At 46.2% G+C, this 18,844-nt stretch overlaps 1 protein-coding gene across 1 annotated transcript in view; it reads left to right on the forward strand.

Moving 5' to 3' along the window:
• Capn13 (calpain 13) overlaps positions 1-18,844 on the forward strand; it is a 95,013-nt gene that overhangs the window by 61,755 nt on the left and 14,414 nt on the right. Inside the window, exons 9-18 of the mRNA NM_001025133.1 lie at positions 1,138-1,212; positions 2,739-2,884; positions 4,721-4,863; positions 8,735-8,746; positions 11,055-11,257; positions 12,143-12,179; positions 12,571-12,627; positions 15,436-15,493; positions 15,578-15,636; positions 17,139-17,207. Coding sequence (NP_001020304.1) covers positions 1,138-1,212; positions 2,739-2,884; positions 4,721-4,863; positions 8,735-8,746; positions 11,055-11,257; positions 12,143-12,179; positions 12,571-12,627; positions 15,436-15,493; positions 15,578-15,636; positions 17,139-17,207 — 859 coding nt within the window. The remainder of the gene's footprint in view (positions 1-1,137; positions 1,213-2,738; positions 2,885-4,720; positions 4,864-8,734; positions 8,747-11,054; positions 11,258-12,142; positions 12,180-12,570; positions 12,628-15,435; positions 15,494-15,577; positions 15,637-17,138; positions 17,208-18,844) is intronic.

Consider the following 18,844-nt stretch of genomic DNA (forward strand, 5'->3'; position numbering starts at 1 on the left):
GAGAAAAAACAAAATCATCGCATGGAGTAGGTGCCATGGTGTGTGTTAGATACCTGGGATGGTTACACAGAAGGCAAGGCCACTGCCCTCTGGGCACCTAGAGTCTAAAGTGACAAATAAGAAGCAATGTAGCTACATAGGTCGTTGGCTCTGCGGGACCCCAAAGGAAGAGCCTCAGGGTGAAGCAGGTGAGCTTTAGCCAAGCTTCTCATACAGGGTACCCTTTAGGTAAGAGAAGGGAAGGGTAGGAGGTGGCAGGTCAACATTGAGAGGTGTCTTCCTGACACAGAAGCGACATGGTGAAAGCAAAGAGGTATATGTGTGGGGTTGAAGGTAACCCTCTTTAAGGACATGAAGCTATTCGAGAGATTGCTGGAACAGGCTGCGGTTTCCTTGAGGAGTTTGACCTTCCCTGAAGGAGTGATTGGATGACACCAACAGGTCGTAAGCGGGGAGGTGACAGGATCAAGCACCTGCTTTGGAGGGCTAGTCTTGGTGGTAGTGTGGAGGATAGGGAAGAAAGTGGAAAGAGCTGTGCTCAGGGAAGAGCGGGCTGGACTGCGGTAACAGAGGGAGGAGAGAGGGGACTAGGAGGTAGAGTCAGTAAATGAATGATATTTGATACTGTCGAGGTAGACACAACAAAAAGCTCTTGTGTTCAAGATCGGTGATAGGAGAGGGAAGAAGATGATGATGGTTGAAGACAGAAGATGGTTTTTATAAATGTACATTAATTATACCAATTATGGCACCTTTATACATGTCTGAGATGTGTTATGATCGTTCTCCCACTTCATCAACCCTCACGACCTCCCGCCCCTTTCCCATTGTTCATGTATGGGATCAGCCGAGGCACCTGCCAACAGACAAGCTGGTAAACAAAGTATGACCTATATACATAATGGAGCATTGCCTGAACATAAAGAAAAGCCAAACCATGCTATTAAGCAGGGAAATGGACGGAACTGGAGGATATCATTCATGACGATAGACTACAGATCCTGGAGGCTAGATATCAGAGTTTTCTCTCACACAAAACATGTAGACTATAACCAAAGCGGCAGGTGATTTGAGGTCACTGTGGCCTCTGGCAGGAGTGTGGGAGAGCTCACTCTTGGTCTTTCTATCCATACCCAGGTCCCAGGAGTGGTGGGAAACCCATGGCTCACGGAAAAGCCAGCTGTACGAGAATAAGGATGACGGCGAGTTTTGGTATTTACCCCTCTTTAAGGATGTTTGGAGTACTTATTTCCCAAGCCCTCCAACCCACCTGCTTCCCTTAAACGTTTATGAGGATGGAAATTAATGTTGCAAAGACCCACATAGAGGGAACCTATACTCTTTACCAAGTCACAAAAGTTTTGAATGGCAGGCATTATGTCCCCTCTTCTTGATGTGAAGGTTATCTTGGAGATGAGATACTGGGCTCTCCTGGACATTTTGATGGGAAGGTGTAGTTGATGAGAAGTTTTAATTTGGAGATATGATTGTCACCCTGTCTTCCATCATCTGGGGACTCGGCAGCTCCACTTTGCTTTGATAACACGCTCCAAAAGCATAACCAAAAGTGCATCTACCAGCCTGACCTTGGGCAGGACAGTAGTGTCCTTAGCTAGAAGCTATGCATTATTCTATGTCTTGAAAGCACATGCCATGCCTTATGTGCACATCTGAGAGAAGATGGACATGTCTTGGAGGGTCCTCTGTTTTGCTTAGTGACGTATTACAGGGAAAGTTAGTATGTGTATATAAAAAAGAAGAGAAACCCTTAGGACAGATCTGTAGAATAAGTATGGCAGGGACCTCAGCCACTCCCTGAAGAACAGGGGAGAGAAAGAAAAGAACTTGAGAATGCATGGCTATGGCAGCACACGCAGGACCAACAAAGGTTCAAACCAGACAAAATTCCGGCACTGAGAAGAGGATGCGGACACAAAGTCCCACCCTCAACCAAGAAGCTGTTTTTTCCAATGGAGTGTCGCTGGGTATATCAACCATATGCCAGGGCAGGCCCCATGCCAAAAAGTAGTAGGCCACCATAAAATAAACTCCTCTTGGGGGTGTACTTTTTGTTTTGTTTTTGTTCGTTTGTTTGTTTTTTAGATATCTGCTTCGATTTTCCCTTCTTGTTGTATTCATCTTTTGTGTGAGAAAGAGAAAGGATATAATGTTGGATGGATAGATGGGTGGGAGGGACTGGAGGAGGAATGAGAACATGGTCAAATATACTGTATGAAAACAAATTTAAATAATTTAAAAAAGAAGACATTTATCATGAGTGAGATAAGGAAAGAAAGCCTGGCTCTGAGTCGCTCAGGATCAGAGACATGTGTCAATTAGAAGGGCAAATCTTCCCCTATATCTCTATTTTAATCCTAGCATAAGGCCAGATTTTCACTGTGGCATCCCTGTGTTCCCTTAAAGACCTCAGCCATGAATTTGCAATGAGCAAAGGCAGGATTGCTAACAGCTGAAAGGACCAAGAGCAGAGAAAAATGGCTTTTGCCCCAGTGACCCTAAAAAGACTTGGATTAATGCGTTTGGAAAGTGGTTTTGCCAGGTGGACACACAATACCCAGACTTGTCTCTACCACTGTCCTCTCTAACAGTGGAGGAAAGTCTCAGGGCAGAAAGGCATGACACTGAATGTGCCACAGATAGACTTTGGCGAAGTGATGGGAAGCTGGAACTGAGGACACGGCCAGAGGTGACTTGGACTGTGTGTCTATTTTCCACAGGATGTCCTGTCGAGATTTCCATGAGAACTTCTCGTGCCTGTACATATGTAGCCAGTTCCCGATCACTATGGATCCTGGAGTCACACCCAATGAGAGCTGGCGACAAATGAGGTTTAAGAACCAAGTGATCTCAGGAAACACAGCAGGTGGTCATTCTGCCAGACCTGTAGCTGTCAGCCCTAGCCCTATCCCAAATTTTCTCTGACTCTTGTGTCTGATTAGATCTGGCCCAATGAGAAAGCAAAGGAGTTAGCCGCAAGAGGCAGCTACCCTTGCAGCACGTGATGCTGGCCAGTAATGGGGGTGGGCGGGGCAATCATCGCTGCTGGCATCCTACATCCTGCCAATCAGCTTCACCCAAATCCCAGGTGAAGAGCTGGCTCTCTGCTCTCCAGTAGACATCCAAGACAGGAGGAAAGACTGTGGAGAGCAACCAGACATGGGGTGAATAATCCTTTCCTGCTCATGAGGGAGCACTAGTAGGGACCTCCATCATAACCCTTCACTGTCCGTCCTGTTCCCTGTTTGTGGGCACTGGTGACTGAAGCGGCTTCCTGTGAGGTACAGTTTAAGCGAGCTAGCACATTCTCCATAAAACTGGCTGTAAACATAGGTGTGTGAGAGAAAGTATGTTCACACCTGCCTGTCCAGAAAGATTCCCTTCAATAACCCCAGACCCTAAGGTGTGCTTCCCTTTGTTCTCCGGGCTCATGTGATCACTCTGCTACTCAGAGAGCCTTGTCACCCAGGAGCTCACAGCAGACTAAATGAAAATGCTGAGTCAACTCTTTTTTTTTTTTTTTTTGGTTCTTTTTTTCGGAGCTGGGGACCGAACCCAGGGCCTTGCACTTCCTAGGTAAGCGCTCTACCACTGAGCTAAATCCCCAGTCCCTCAACTCTTATTCAGCTCCCCAAGCAGTGCCTGCCTGACTGCACCACAAAAGCCCCTTTCCTTGGACGTAATGAGAATCAGTGACCTAGCCCAACTTACACGGCAAGGCCATTTATAGGAATACCAAGGAAGAGAAGGAAGGGAATAATCAATTGAGTGCCTGCTCTTTGCTGCTAAGTACATTTTAATCATCATCTTCTTCGGTACTCGTAGAAAGGCCATGACCATGATAGTCTTCTACATCTCACTACTCACCTCTCAGAGCTCATCTGTTGTGACCCATGCCTTTTGAAGAATATCCACTCATCTATAGCCTAGCTTTCCTGCACTGCTCCATGCACCTGAGTCTGATAGTTTCCATGTGCGCTCTCCTCTTGCACTCGCTGGGATCAGTGTGCTCGGGTATAAGAGCAGTGTATATGACCAGCCTACCACCTCTTTCCCCCTGTATTCACCGGCATCTGGTGATTGATGCCGTTCAAGGCTCTAGTGTTTATTGCCAGTACAATAAGTCCATGCACACTAAGAGATTCTGTAAGTTTACTAAAGAGCCCTTAGGGCTGCCTATGGTGATGGGCTCTTATAATCCCAGTGCTGATGGAGGTGAAGACAGACAGATTCCAGGGGCTCACTAGCCAGCCTGCCTAGCCTGCTCACAAGCCATAGGCCAGTGAGACTCCCTATCTCACAAAACAACACAACACAATTCAAAACAACACAATACAAAACAACACCTTGAGCAGAACATGAGGAATGAAAACTTGAGGTTGGCCTCTGGCCTCCACAAACATGTGTACACACACCTGGATACCTCTCCATACACACACATATGGACACACACACGCACACAGGAATGGGGCTGAACATACAGGAGACATTTTTACTTCACTAGGCATAACACTACCTCCTCTGTTTTTAAGAGGAAGAGACTGAGGGTTCAAATATAAAGCACTTGGTTCATAACTTCTAACAATCATTGTGGTGGCCTGGGTCTTAGCTCTCCAAACAGAATTTAAACCCAACTCCATAAGCAGTGTCCAGGGACCCCCAGGGGTGTTCTGAGCCCCAGTAATGACTCTTTCCTTTCCAGGAGGAGATGGAAGGGATATACAGTACCTCTTTGACGTTCAAGAGCCCATGGATGGTAACAATGTCATTGTGGCTTTCACAGTCATGCCACAAAGCCTGAAGACAGAAGAGTGGCCATTTCCACTACAGTTCCAGGTGTTCAAGGTAAGCAATGTGCTTTGGGTCTTGTTCTTTGTAGATACTGTGTACACTTTGGGCTAGGTAGGGACACTGGCCAAGCTTGAAGATTTAGTAATAAAAGCCCAAAGACATTCATATGTCCAGCTCTCATGTTTGAAGAACCATTTAAACTAAAGGAGAATCAGACTTGACTTTTTAAAAAAGTTTTATTCTTAGTTATGGCTGTATCTGTGTGTAGGTATTGCACATGTGCACGGGTGGGTGCAGGTGCTCGTGGAGTCTACAGGAGGCTTGGATCCCTCTGGAGCTAGAGTCACAGGCATTTGAGAGCCACACTGTGCAGGTGCTAGGAACAGAACTCTGCAAGAGCAGCATTTGTTCTCAACCCTGAGTCATCCCTCCAGCCTCTCGACCATGTTTTGGATGGCAGATGTCCCTTACCTCTGTCACTTTATGGTATAGCTTTCCAGTATGCCTCAGAATCTAATGCCTGGATCTCAAGAAGCATTCAAGTCTAAGAGCTGCTTCTATAATTATGCAGGTTCTTAGACCAGCTCCATAACCCTTAAATCAGAGAATCTTACCTGCAGAGTCTAACGGTCTGCGTTTTAACAAGTTCCTCAGAGACTGCCTACTTGGGTTTCTTTTGAAGATCATTGGTTAAATTTTGAAGAGCTTAAGACACACACACACAAACAAATACAAACCCACACGAACACACACATGTGTCCATGCATGCGCACCCATTTAAATTCAATCAGTGAAATTTTTTTCTTCTTACGTCTAGGGACTAGACTCTAGACCAAAGCCCAGATATATAGCTCAGTGGTTGGCATCTAAGACCCATTTGGCTGCTCATCCAAAACCAGGTTTTCCCTTCAGCCCAGATTCTTCTCTTCCACTAACTGTCAATAAGTTTTCTCACTCCCCCTTACTCCCGTGATAGCACATACACATACCACGAAACAGTTAACTAAGAAACTCTTTTTTAAAAAAAAATTTAAAGAGAAAAGTTACAAAGAATTTTTAATGGCTCTGCTATCTCTTCTCCTAAGAAATTCAAAGCATCCCAGAGGTAGAGGGAGTGATTCTCACATCATCCATCCTATAGCCTTGTTGTGCAAATAAGACTGTGACTCCATGAGGTATAAGTAGTTCCCTCTTCTCACATTAGAGTTGAAGAAACTGGTACACGGGTATGTGAAATGGCATGTCAGAGTTAATGGTGAAGCTGAGGCTGGGCATCAGATGCCCTTGAAGCCTGCAGTCACACAGCTCAAAAGCCTACTGATACACTAGGCTGGGGATGGGCTTAGCATTCTAGAATAACTTCCATTGCTCACTGAGACAAAGCAAATTTCAAAGACATTGGTCTCAGCCCATTTGTGGCCAGACAAGTTCCCTGCCTCCTCTACTCATGGGCACTGTCCTGCTTACAGCTGTGGCACTTGCTAGTGAGGAGGCTTCATAGATTGTGGCACTACAGAGTCACAAGCTTGTTCTCATTTAGTGTCTCAAGACTATGGTTATCCCCACTTTTAAAGCTATGAAATCCGAAGCTCAGAGGAAAAGGAAATATCTTCCCAACTGCTAGAGCTGATGGGTAGAGTTTGATCTCAGCACCTGTAGGCCCAAGCCCAGGGCCCTCAACAAGGCTGACATTTCCCTTTCTCATCATACCCAGAGCAACAGGAGAATCAGGGATTCAGGCTCTGAAATGAGAGCCCATTGGGTTCTACTCTTTTAGCATAGTTCACTCTTACTTAACCACTTCTTTTACTGAATTCTTCAAGAGTCAAAGCTCCAACAGAACAAAGTGTTGGGATTTAACACAATACTTTTACATTGTCTCAGGCCTGCCCAGACTATCGAAAAACATCTTCTAACAATGGCAATAATAGACAGTTGTCATTTGAATCACCACCCAGCACCCGCCTCCACTTTGGTAGGAGGAAACATGAAAGCTTCTACTGTAGTAGCCAAGGAAGCCAAATATCCCATCTTCAGCCCTTGAATGCTGAAGGAAACGATTTGTGACCTGGGTGTTTCCACTTGAGTGTACCTTTTACCTTCATTCCAGCCATCTCAAACACACACACACACACACACACACACACACACACACACACACAGAGAGAGAGAGAGAGAGAGAGAGAGAGAGAGAGAGAGAGAGAGAGAGTCACACCCATACTAGAATAGTATTAAACAAAAGAGGTAGGAATAATTATGCATTGTTTACAACAAATCTTTGATCCCAGAAGTAGCCATACAGGCCCCTCTGTAGGGTCAGGTCAAGCTGTGGAGCCATCTTGTACAGTTCCCACCTACCTTTTGAGCTTCATTTTCTAGATGACCCCACCCACAACCGATGGACAAACATGTTATGATTCAGGAACTACAGTGAGGTTGTAATCAACTCTATTTTTTCTCCAAGCTTCCTTCTCTCCTTTCTACAGAGATGAATTATTTCTCTGCTGCCCCCCAGACCAGAGGCTTCCTCAGACTTACACACAATGGTCCTTTCAGGATCCTGATTGAGTTAAATGCCAATGCTCAGTCTAGATCTCATCTTAAGATTCTTGGAGAACTGAAAAGATCGCTCAGTAGCTAAAAGTGCTTGCTGCTCTTGTAGAGGACCTAGGCTGGGTTTCTAGTACCCATATAGAAGCTCGCAACTGTCTATACCCCCAGTTCCAGGGTTTTCAATGCTTTCTTCTTTCTTGGGCACTGGACATGCACTTGGTGCATACCTGTATGTGCTGACAAACACTCATAAACAAAATTTCAATCTTTTTCAAAAAGATACTTCGGTTGGTTTTGTATTCCAGCCAGAAACAGTGAATTCGCCTGCATCCTGGCTTATGGAACTCCCTAGGGCTGAGCAATTATAGTGCTGAAGTAGCTGAAATGGGGGTCCAAGCTTAGTGGGAGTCTAGGATTTCCCAGCAGCTATGGTCACACTGTTCTGTTACATCAACCAGATACCAGTGCTCTGTGAACAGGCAGGAAAAAGCTAGGACAGATAAAGGGGACAAGAGGACATGCTATTCAGTCCTCTTTCCCTACAGGTGTCCCCACAGGCCAGGGTTTGACACCTCACTCCCAGTATCCACGACTAAAATGTCTTATCACACCCATCAAGTGGTTGGTCTACTTGGGTAGGACCTCAGCTCACAAAAGAAAGGAATCAGAACCCAGCCAATGGGGAATGTCTGTGCTTGGTGGGAAGTAGGGCGTCGTTGCAAAAGAAGCAGTGCAGCTTGTCCTGTTCCCTGCCCTGGTCCTGCCTAACCTCCATTTCCACACACATGAAATAGTTCATTTAGAGGGTCATAAAGATGAAACTGTGTCCTTCTACCAGATGGAAAGAGAGGAACACAGCTGTTTGCCCACTCATATGTGCACAAGGGGAGTGAATATCCATAGAACAAAATCTTATCACGTTTACAGTTGTCTAAGGAGACCAGAGACGTTGTCTTATCATTGGCACTCTCCATATTAAGACATTTGTACCTGACTTTGGGAAATCTGCCATAGACTGAGACTGTGTCTTCTCTCTGTTCTTGCCGTGTCCTCCCACTTCAACATATGTCACCATTATAGCTATAAACAATAACCACATCTTTCTAAGACACAAAGGGGACACTGCCCCATCTCAGATAATCTTCCTCCTTCAGTTTTCTCCTCTTTGCTGTTCCCTATAACAATATAGCTTTCCTTTTCTACAATTCTGCTCAATAAATGAAGAATATATCCCACTCCTATAACATGCCCTGTGTGCTGGACAGGCTGACCACACAAGAAGTAGCATGGGTCCTGAGCTTGGATGGGAGACCCAGTTGTCTTTCTTTCTGTTGTGTCTGCTTCCTGATGCCTCTTTCTCTCTCTTCCACAGGTGGATTCCCAGGTACGGCTCACTGCTGTCCTCACTGACTTCCCTCATTTCTGATGCTGCCCCTTGGTAAACCGATATACTTTTCCACATACCCAGGTCCACAAGTCCATCTTTGCTGCATCTTGAATCATCAGTCAGCTTAGCGTCTCCAAACAGGTCAACAAACTAGGATTCAGCATGGATGGTTTGGCATCTTGGTATATGGCTAGACCTCACAGAATTTTCTCGTTAACATCCAAGAGAGTCCACAGCTGTAAAAGCACCCTAACGCATTAGATCCTCATAGAGAAGCTTGGTCCAACTGGTTGCTGTATATTTAAGATGAGGGCAGTAGTAAGGGGTATCTAGGAATGACCTTCAGATGTTTGACTTAATCCCTGAATCTACCATAAGCCGACGCTTACAGGCTTCATATAGCTTCAAGGCATACCCTTACATCTGCTCATAAGCAAATAGATATCTTTTTTTAATCCAATAACCTGACCTGACCTGATCAAGTAGTGATTGGAAAGAAAATGTTGAAGCCTATAAGAAAGAATGGAAAGGGACAATGAAGTTCAGAGGGCCTGACCTCACAGGCACAGACCTGGCCTTGCCATGGCTATGAACTCTGCAGTAACTTTCCTCTCTACTGCCAAGAGGAAAATACAGTGTATGGACAAGGAACAAGATGGTGCCATCACCATCACCATCACCATCACCATCACCATCACCATCACCATCACCAGCAGATGGTAACAGTGCCCCATCCCAAGGCAGTTACAAGGCCCCAAGAAGTAGGCAGTGTCTAGCAACTCCAAGAGCAGAGGGACTCAAAAATCCAGACAGAAAGTTGGCAGCAAAGAGGTAGGTCCCTTAGTTATGGCCTAGGCACAAAGCTGGGGCTTAGAATCTGTCTGGGTCCCTTGTAGCCCCACCATAAGAAGAAAACTTAGAAGGGCTCTGAGGGAAGCTCTCAAATGAATGGAATGGTTCAGATCCAGTTCTCTGAGCTGGAGAACACAGCACAGCAGGGACCCAAGACAGAAAAGGGCACAAACTTTGCAACTAGAATAACCACCAGCTCTGTAGCTGTGTGACCCTGGATCTGCATGATGCCACCCCTCTGAGTACTGGACCAAGGTCTCCTTCCACTCCTTGGTCACACTGCTCACTGCCACTGAGCAAATCCACTCTGAGCAGAGCTTAAAAAGAAAGGTGATGGGGGTTGGAGAACAGCTGGTAAGTAGGGCCATCGAACCTAGCTTGTAGGAAGAAGGCTGTTCACATCCCTCTGCACACATTTATACTTAGTGCCAGAGGGCATAGCAGCTCTTTTGGAAGAGAACCGGGCCCCATCATCCATTACTTCTGTCAAAAGGACCTATGCACACCAGGTCCCCAAGCCCACAGGGGCTGCTCTTGAAAGGAGTAAAACTGCTTTGGGGGGTTCCACCTACCCTCTGCTGTACACCCAGGACAGTGGCCTATCCCCTGCCTAAGACTAGCTGCTATCTCCTGATAGAAGCTTCCCCATTGCCCTTGTTCTTCCCCCAAGGCAGAGCCCATCAATAACCATTTCATGCTGCATAAGCATTCTAAATGGAATCACCATGCTCACACATAGTAGGAAAATTTGTTTAGTAAGGGTTTTTATTATATAATATGTATGTGACATCTGGTAATAGGAATTGCGTTATATTTATTGTTTTATCTGTAAGAAAATTTGAAATAAAAGGGAAATGATTGAGACCCATTATTTTCCAATGAGAAGGAATCCCGGGGCTCTTGCTGGGGAGATGGGAGCAAGGGAGAGAAGAAAATTCAACCCTGCAGTTGTATGGCAGCATATGATTAAAGTTTTAGAGGAGACATAGCTTTGGGGACGCCAGAAGAAATTCAACACTGGAACAATGTCACCAGTTCCCATGTCTTGTTTGCGCATAAATAAGAGAGAAAACCAGAACCCCAGGACGCTATTAGATTAGTGAGATAAAATTACCTGTCAAATTTTCGTGCATCCACTGTAGTGTCTGGGATCTGCCGAGTTCAGCCTTCTGACATTGCAACATGATTTTGTCATATACAAATGTAGTGGGTCACACCCATAGCTGGGACTCGTGTGACCACAGACAACAGATGGGACACACCTGGTAGATAAGAAACCATTCTTTGGGGTAAGCGGTATTTTAATTTTGAATCTGAGTCAGCACCATCTCCTTTTTCCAGCTTATAATGCTGTTCCAGTGAGCAGAGAAGGGTCTAGAAAGGAATCACCTGTCCTAGCAACTAGGTCTTATGTATAGGAGAGGCTTTCTCACAATAATCTCATTTCTTCTAGTTCCAGAAGTTCCAGAAAAGACTGCCACCTGCATTTTTCTCCCAATTCAGAGATGCTGCCCAGGGAATAGACTATGTAACCAAACGCAACTTCACAAAGTCCTTCCACCTGAGTCCTGGGACCTATGTAGTGGTTGCCTCAGCACACGGGAAAGAAGTGGAGTTCCTGCTCCGAATATTCCTCAAAATGCCACACAAGGACAGGTATAGAAGCACTAGGGTCCTGAGTGTTTTAGTCTACTTCAGTGTGTCTTTATGAGCAGTGGTTTGTTAGACCATGGTGTGCCAGGGACACAGGATGAGACTTGCTCTTGAGATGCTAACAACAATAGGGAATGAGAAACTCCATGAACCAGTAACGTGACCTCAACAGCGATGTAAAACCATACAAAAGGACAGAGTGGAGGGACTGCTTCTGGCCACAAGGACTAGGAAAGGCTTCTCAGAGTAAACAGCGCTTGAGCTGGTCCTTGAAGGTAATCAGAAGTTAATAACTTCAAGGAGAAGACCATACTCATGGGAAGAAAGAGCCCAGGAAGAAGCAGGGACATAGTGGAGCCTTGGGTTTGTTGAATACGTGCTGTCAGTCATGTGCACAGGAAAATCATACCATGTGTTATGTTCACTTGTTTGTAATATGGCCAGAATTCAGGGTAGACCAGGAAGATGGACTGACCTGAAAACAAGCCTTGATTCTAGACGGCCTTGAATGTTGTCATGGGACAGATTGGGGTCAACAAGTCCTGTCCCCCTGAGCCTGAAGCAAGTGTTACTATAGTCATAGAGGTCTTCACAGCAATGTGTAAGGGCCATCACTGCCAATTCAAGATGGACCATGAGTCAAAGGTCATCTGCACCCTGGCAGTAAAAGTCACCACCTGTGTGCATCTCAGTATGAGCAAGTCAACGGTGAGAAACTTAGACCATGCCCACCCCAAATGAACATATGATTATCGTGTGTCTGCTGATGTGGCTGCCTTCTTCTCATCCTTGCAGAAGATAATAGGTGTCATTGAGTGCCCTCCACAGGTAGACTTCTGGGAATACAGTGCAGGTCATTTTTGTCACACCGTTTCCCTGGTTTTCTAGGAATCCAAACAGCAGTTTCAACCTCAAAGCCCTCAAGGTAGGTGTGCGGGTCTTGCTTGCTGTCTTTACTACCTACATTGCATCCCCCAAGAGCTTCTTTCTCCTTCCTGGTCTTGCTATGGCCAGGGAAAATAGAGACAACCTGATATGGTATTTATAGCTCTAAGAGGTGGGGCAGAAGAGAATTCCAATCCTCCAAGATCAGACTGGACCCAAGTATCTTCCTTCTAACAAACTTTTGTTTTCAAACCCCCTTAAATTTGATTTCCTTTACCTCACCCCTGCGACTACCAGGTGAATCTCCTGTCTTAGATTCAGGCAGGCTGATTGCTTCCTTCAGTCAGTCCAACTCTTACTAAAGCAAGGTTGTACCGGATGAGTGACCTCTTTCCCAGAAATTTAATGTAACTCTTTTCCTTTTGATCCAGGGAAGTCTTTCAGAAAACGAATCCCCAAAAAGCAGTTTCCACAGATATATGGATCAGGTATGCTATCTAGCACCCAGGGACCTCACCATGGTAGGGGGGAAAGTGCAAGGACAGAGACATCTCTAGTCACTTATCAGAATGCACAGGGCAAAAGGGACTTGATCATATTCGATGCGTCCTATCCCTGGACCATCCCCAGATGTTCTGGTTGCCAAGCTCTGGAGACAAGTGATGTCCCAATGTGAGTGGAATCCCATTGGAACATAGAGCTGAACAAGGCGAAGATAATTATGAGCTGTGTGTAAGGGATATAGTGTGGCTTCAGCCTTTAGACAAGCAGTTGGCAGAAATCTTTCTTTCTCTGGCTCTGCCATTCCCCCACCCCAAACCTGGCACTGTTCCTCCCTGGAGCTGGCCAGCTTCAGAAAGCCCCAACAGCTCTCCTCCTGCCAAGCCACCTATGTGCACATGGGGCTTTCCTAATGGTTTAATAAACTGTTATAAAGAACTCCTTGACTCCTCAGGATAAAAGAGCTGCCAATGGTTCCGTGGGATGGGCCTTTTACCATTAATAACAGTGTTGGTGTGGGAAGCAGCAGAAAATGATATAGATGATTCTGTGTACTGTGGGCCAAGCAAAGACTGCGGGAGGAAGGATGCCAGCCGCCCCTGCCTCTGTACTCAGAGGGCTAATAGCATGGTGGTATCTCTGAGGTAGATCGGACCCACACACCCAAAGGAGAGAGGATAGATGGAGAGTGTGGCTGGAATGAGGGGTGCATCTTGGAAAGAGCAGCCCTTCAGTACTTGTCCAGGATTCAGGCCAGCTCTCACTGAAACGAGGCTGACCCAGAGGACCACTGTCCCTGTCTGTGAGTTCCCAAAGGCAGAGAGACAACTTCATATGCATTCCTTGTCCCCAACCACCGATCACTGTCCTTGGCCCAGAGGAGGTGCTCAATCATTTCTGTCAGATTGAATTAAGACAGATTAGCTCCCCTGGAGCAGATGCCTGAGCTTAGGTTAGCTGTTCTGAGGTGGCCATCAAGACCTGATTAGGATGCCTGAGACCAGGCTTCTTCAGGGCAGGTGGTATAGTTTCTCACAGGGCCATGCACCTGTACTTCTAAAATAAAAATATAATCTGTCGTATGATAGGATGGTACAAACTCCCTAATCAGAACTTTTCTAAGCAACAGCCAAATGTTTGGCACCCTCTAGAGTGACTGTTAGCTGGTATTGGACATCGGACAGAATTAGAATAAGACAGATGGGGCGTTGTGCCTAGGTCACCTCATGGCAGGCATCCTTGAGCAAGGCACCCCTGGCACCATCTTGCACAACCTACACACCATGCTCAGAGGTTGTGACTCCTAAGAAATTTTTAAGCAAAGCATTTCTCATCTACTCGCTGTATCCTCCCTCCTGGTCCCTCACATTCGTTTTAACTAGCTTTATTAATACAGTATTTACCCATTGATACTAGTTGCTTTTGTTAGTCATGGCAGTGGTGATGGCATAAACAGGCCTGGCTGTCAGAAAAGAATCATGTGTTTGGGCTCCCAGGTTAGACAGAGCAGATCTAACAACCATCCTTTATGAATTCAATTGGCAAACAGTTTCCAAACTCCTAGGGCATTTCCCCTAAGTACCCCCACCTGTGAAGCTTTGATGCAATTCTGGGGGAACTTGTCTGAGCAACCACATCGTCATGCTTGCCGTTAGTTCTGTAAGTGCTTCTGACGCATGACAGAGTGTAGAGTCCAGGTCCACATGTGTCCTACATGTAACATGAAGCAGGCAGTAGATGTGGCCCAGGGTCAGTTCAGTTGGCTCGTGGATAATCCTATGAAAGTGAATCCTCCTTAGCGTATTAACCACTGTAAGGGGTCAAGATACTTTGGAAGAAAAACTCGGTTGATGGTGGGCACATAAAGCCAACTTCCCTGATCTTCCCAAATTACGAGGTTAGAAGAATGGCCCAGCATCAGACACAGGCAGCTCAGAGTCTATGCTTCTCTCTATGGGGCCTTGCAAGAACAGGATATGAGGCTGCTCTTTGCTTTGGGGGAAAGGTGGTGTTGTCAATGTTAGGAGAAGAAGGGACAGTGTGTGGGGTCTATGAGAGCTGGTATCTATGATGGGCTGTTCTCAGAAGGCCCCTAGGAAGCACTTTCTGAGACATGGACTAGAAGCCTAATTGCCTGAAACTGTCATCAAAGGTACTACCCACCAGGCTGCCCAGTGCCTGTCTACAGGGAAGGGCCAGGGCCATGACCTCACCCTGAGAGCAAGCCTAGAAAATGTCCTCTTTACACATGACTGTGGTTGCTTTCAGTTTTTAATCTAAGGGAAGCTATAATACCTTCCTTTTTTCCTTAGTACCCAAAAGACTAAGTATTATACTGTATGATAGAAGCTTCTAGTAGCCTAGATTTTGAGTACTTTTAGCTCCTGTTGTCACACACATACATATATACAAAGTCATCACACATCTCATGATCTTTCTGAAAGTAGCAAATACACTGGTCATCCTGATACCATCCTCCTAGGAGATCCCATAGTGCCAGTCATGATAAGGGGAGGAAGAAACACCTGTCTTGTCCAATAATAAATGGAGGGAGGCAGTGTGAGGGAGCCCAGACAGGAGCCTAGTGTCAGGACCAACCATCGTGATGGATACTCAAAGGAGGAGTTACAAACATGACCAGAACCCAGGGCAGGCCCAGGACAAAGAGCAGGCAGATGTGCTATGGAAAGGAAGGGCTCAGAAGTCAGAGAGCTGCCACAAAATTGGAGGGATTTTTTTTCCTTGCCTCCTGATTTCCATCTCACAACCCATTTTCCTCCTGCACTTTGGACCAGGGGCTAGACATTGATGCCAGCCAACTTCAGAGCCTTCTCAACCAGGAGTACCTAACAGGTATGTCCTCTTAGAAGCCTGCTGTCTCGCCACTTATCCTCATGTTGCCATCCTCAATGACACTTCAGTCTTCTCCTTCCTCAGGGCCCCCAGGGGACACTTTCTCCTTGGACCAGTGCCAAAGCATCATGGCACTGATGGATGTATCCTTTGTAATCACCCTCTCCTACAGCCCTAGAAACCCCCCAACCCCTGTGGGCTTCCCTGGGATTTGAATTATATACCAGTTCACTCCGGAATCGCGCTTATCATTGTAGCCATAGTATTAGTCACTACTCACTGGGAATCATAACGAAGTGTATTTGCAATGCTTACAACAGCCCAGCAACTGCTGTTATCCCATTGAACCACGGAAGACCCAGGGGCAGCAGAGGTGAAGTATTTTCACCCAGCTTACACTGCTAGTTGGGGGCTATGCATGGGTTTGAAATAGAAGTCTAAGCCTCCAAGTTCCACATTCTAACCTCAACCTATGCTACCTTCTCCAGTCGGAGCAATTTTCCCTTCACCCTTTCCTTCAACACTGAGGTAATCTTCACTGCTGGGATTCCTTATTCAAAGGACTCTTAATTTTAAAAGCTAACCACAGAGAACTCAAAAGCCTTCTTGGTCTGCAGTGCACAGTAGTGGAACCCCTTTTGGCTCACATGGCATTTTTATACCTCTAGGCAATGGTCTTGAGACAATTCAGTGGCTAGCCTAGTTTCATGGACATAAGGAACAGGACCAAAAATCAAACTTTCATTGCTTTTGCTCTCATATCAACACCCTCTCTCCTAGGAGCCTCCTTCTTCTATCTGACCTCTCTCCCTCCGGGCAGGAGAAACACTGGCCACATAGGAGGGATCCCAAGCCTGGCAGCTCCTTCTCGGGCTGTAGCTGTCTCCAGAGAGAGACAGATCACCCCTCTTTCACACGGTTAACAAGGCTCGATTGTGAATTCGAAGCCAGCCATTGTAGAACAAGAAGGCTTCTTGATGGAATCATAAATCAGCCCTGTCTCAGCTGGCTGTGGCCTGGAGTCACTTGAAGACACAGAAGAATCCAAATGGCCCTTGCAGCCATGTGGCCGGGCACCCAACTGAGGAGGAGGAGAAAGAGGTAGAAAAGACCTGTGCCTTATACTGGGGGACTGAAAATAGAGCCTCCCCTGGGGTCCAGAGCTACAGTGCTGTGGTAGCTCTCAGAGTTCAATTATTTTCCCCTGAATTAGTTGCCAGTCAAAAGGGGTGGCAGGGGAAGCATTTATACACAGGAAACATTCCAGGGACACAGGGCCCAGGGATGGCACATTTACCTCTCCACACTATTTCTGCATTTTCAAGGCTCCTGCATATTCCTCCCTCCCTTCCCCTGCCAGGGAGCCCAGCCAACTGATGGTTGAGGGGACGCTCTCTCTTCTGCTGGATATAACTGAAATTGATGCCTTGTTCTCAGAGATCTTTCCTTCTAACAATACATTTTGTTTTTGGAAAACAATTCCAAACCAGGTCACCTTCAGATAGAGTGGGAGCCAGCTGGCAAGGGGCCAACATGGCACTGGGTTACCAGCTGAAGGCTGAAGCTGCTCTGGCTTCATTAGCAGGACAAACAGCTCCCCTTCCCATTGCCCCCTGGACTGCTTTGCTCTTAACTTGTCCTCCAGCTGAAAGTGAATGGGCGGCTGGATCGGGAGGAGTTTGCAAGACTACAGAGTCGCCTGATCCACTGCCAGGTATGATCACATTCACTATGACACGACTAACGCTCTTATTTAACCCGGGTGAGCAAATGGTGATTGGGTGTCCCACACCAGGGTATGAAAGGATGGGAAACATCACCCTGCCCTCAAAGTCATCTCATATTTTGTTTTGGGAGACAAACAGACAACCAAGGCCTGAAATGCCAGAGTGGCAGGATGAAGAATGTTCTATGAGGCTGGGGAAAGAGGTTATCTTGGACAGTGTCTAGAACTGCCATGATATATATTGAAACACCCATTAGTCAGAACCCATCTCTTTCTACATCAATGCTTCTGTGGAAGGATCTACCAAAATAAACACAGTTGGCCTACGGGCTGGGTATGGCCTCTATTGTCCTCAGGACAAAGTCTGAATGCTTCAAAGCAGCACACAGACCTCCTGAGTTAAGTCTCTATTTTTAAGTCCAGAAGAGGCCATTTTTAACTCATCCTGCTTCCTCTGAAACTCAACTCTAAGATGCCTTGCTGTTCCCTATAAACGCCGAGCCTTTGTTCCTCTGCACCCCCTTCCTCCCCCATCCCCATGCTCTAAGCCTGGCCATTGCCCATCCATCCTAAGAATGTAGGCAGCTGCAGACATGCCTTCCCTGCCAAGCCTTTCTTGCCAGTCCCTATGACCTGAGTCCTCACCTTCTAGCGAACACCTGTAGGGCAAGCCACATTGTGTGCCTTAGTATTTTGCACTTAAGAAGAACTTTTTCTTATTTTAAAAGTGATGTCTATTGATAATAGAAAACATAGGTGGGAAAAATAAACCTAAAAAAGAAAACATTAACTTGCCAAAGGAAAGTATTAAGACCCAGTTAATACAAAATAAAAGTATAATCAGGCCAGGCATGATGGCACACATCTGTAATCCCAGCAGTTAGGATGCTGAGGCAGGAAGATTATGAGTTTAAAGCCAGCTTTGGCTAGAGGAAACCCTATGTCAAATAAATAAATGAGTGCATAAATAAATAGCATAATCAGCCATATACACGTATACAAACTGCTTTAAAAAATAAAGAGCACCAATATGTCATATGACTAATCATGTCACCCTCTCTGAACATTTTGAAAGGCCAAATCAGTAGTCCTATGTGGCTATGCCAAGATCCTTGACAGGGCCAGGGCAGGGGGCGGGGGGAATTTGACTTCTTCTCAGACAATAAAATGTTAGACAGGAACTTCCTACCATTACATTGCTGGGTCCTCCAGGGCAAGCTCTTCCCCATGTTCATCTTGCCCCCCAGAGACCTCCACAGTGTGTTTAATATAGCAGCATTCGGAATCGCCCAATAATGACATAGCTAGTCAGCTACTAAATGAACAAGGTTGTGTAATAGAAACCACTTGGTGTCTACCTTCAAACCTACCAGAAACCAAATAAGGCCAAGAGAAGGCTCTCAAGCCATCATCCTACAGCCACTGGCCTACTCCCACCCCCACTGCCAACCCCACCCCACAGTTGGCCTTGCCTTGCATATCTGGGATTTGCTATTTTGACGTGGAAAAGCCACTGTGAGGCAGCAGCATATAGATGGCAGTCGGCCGCTCTCTGCTCAGTCCTGGGCAGCTGCCCATTTAATCCAAGACCAGGTCTGCACCTGCCAGAGGGTTAATTTCCCCAT

This window comes from Rattus norvegicus, chromosome 6 (genome assembly GCF_036323735.1).
Source record: "Rattus norvegicus strain BN/NHsdMcwi chromosome 6, GRCr8, whole genome shotgun sequence".
In the NCBI taxonomy this organism is placed as follows: domain Eukaryota; kingdom Metazoa; phylum Chordata; class Mammalia; order Rodentia; family Muridae; genus Rattus; species Rattus norvegicus.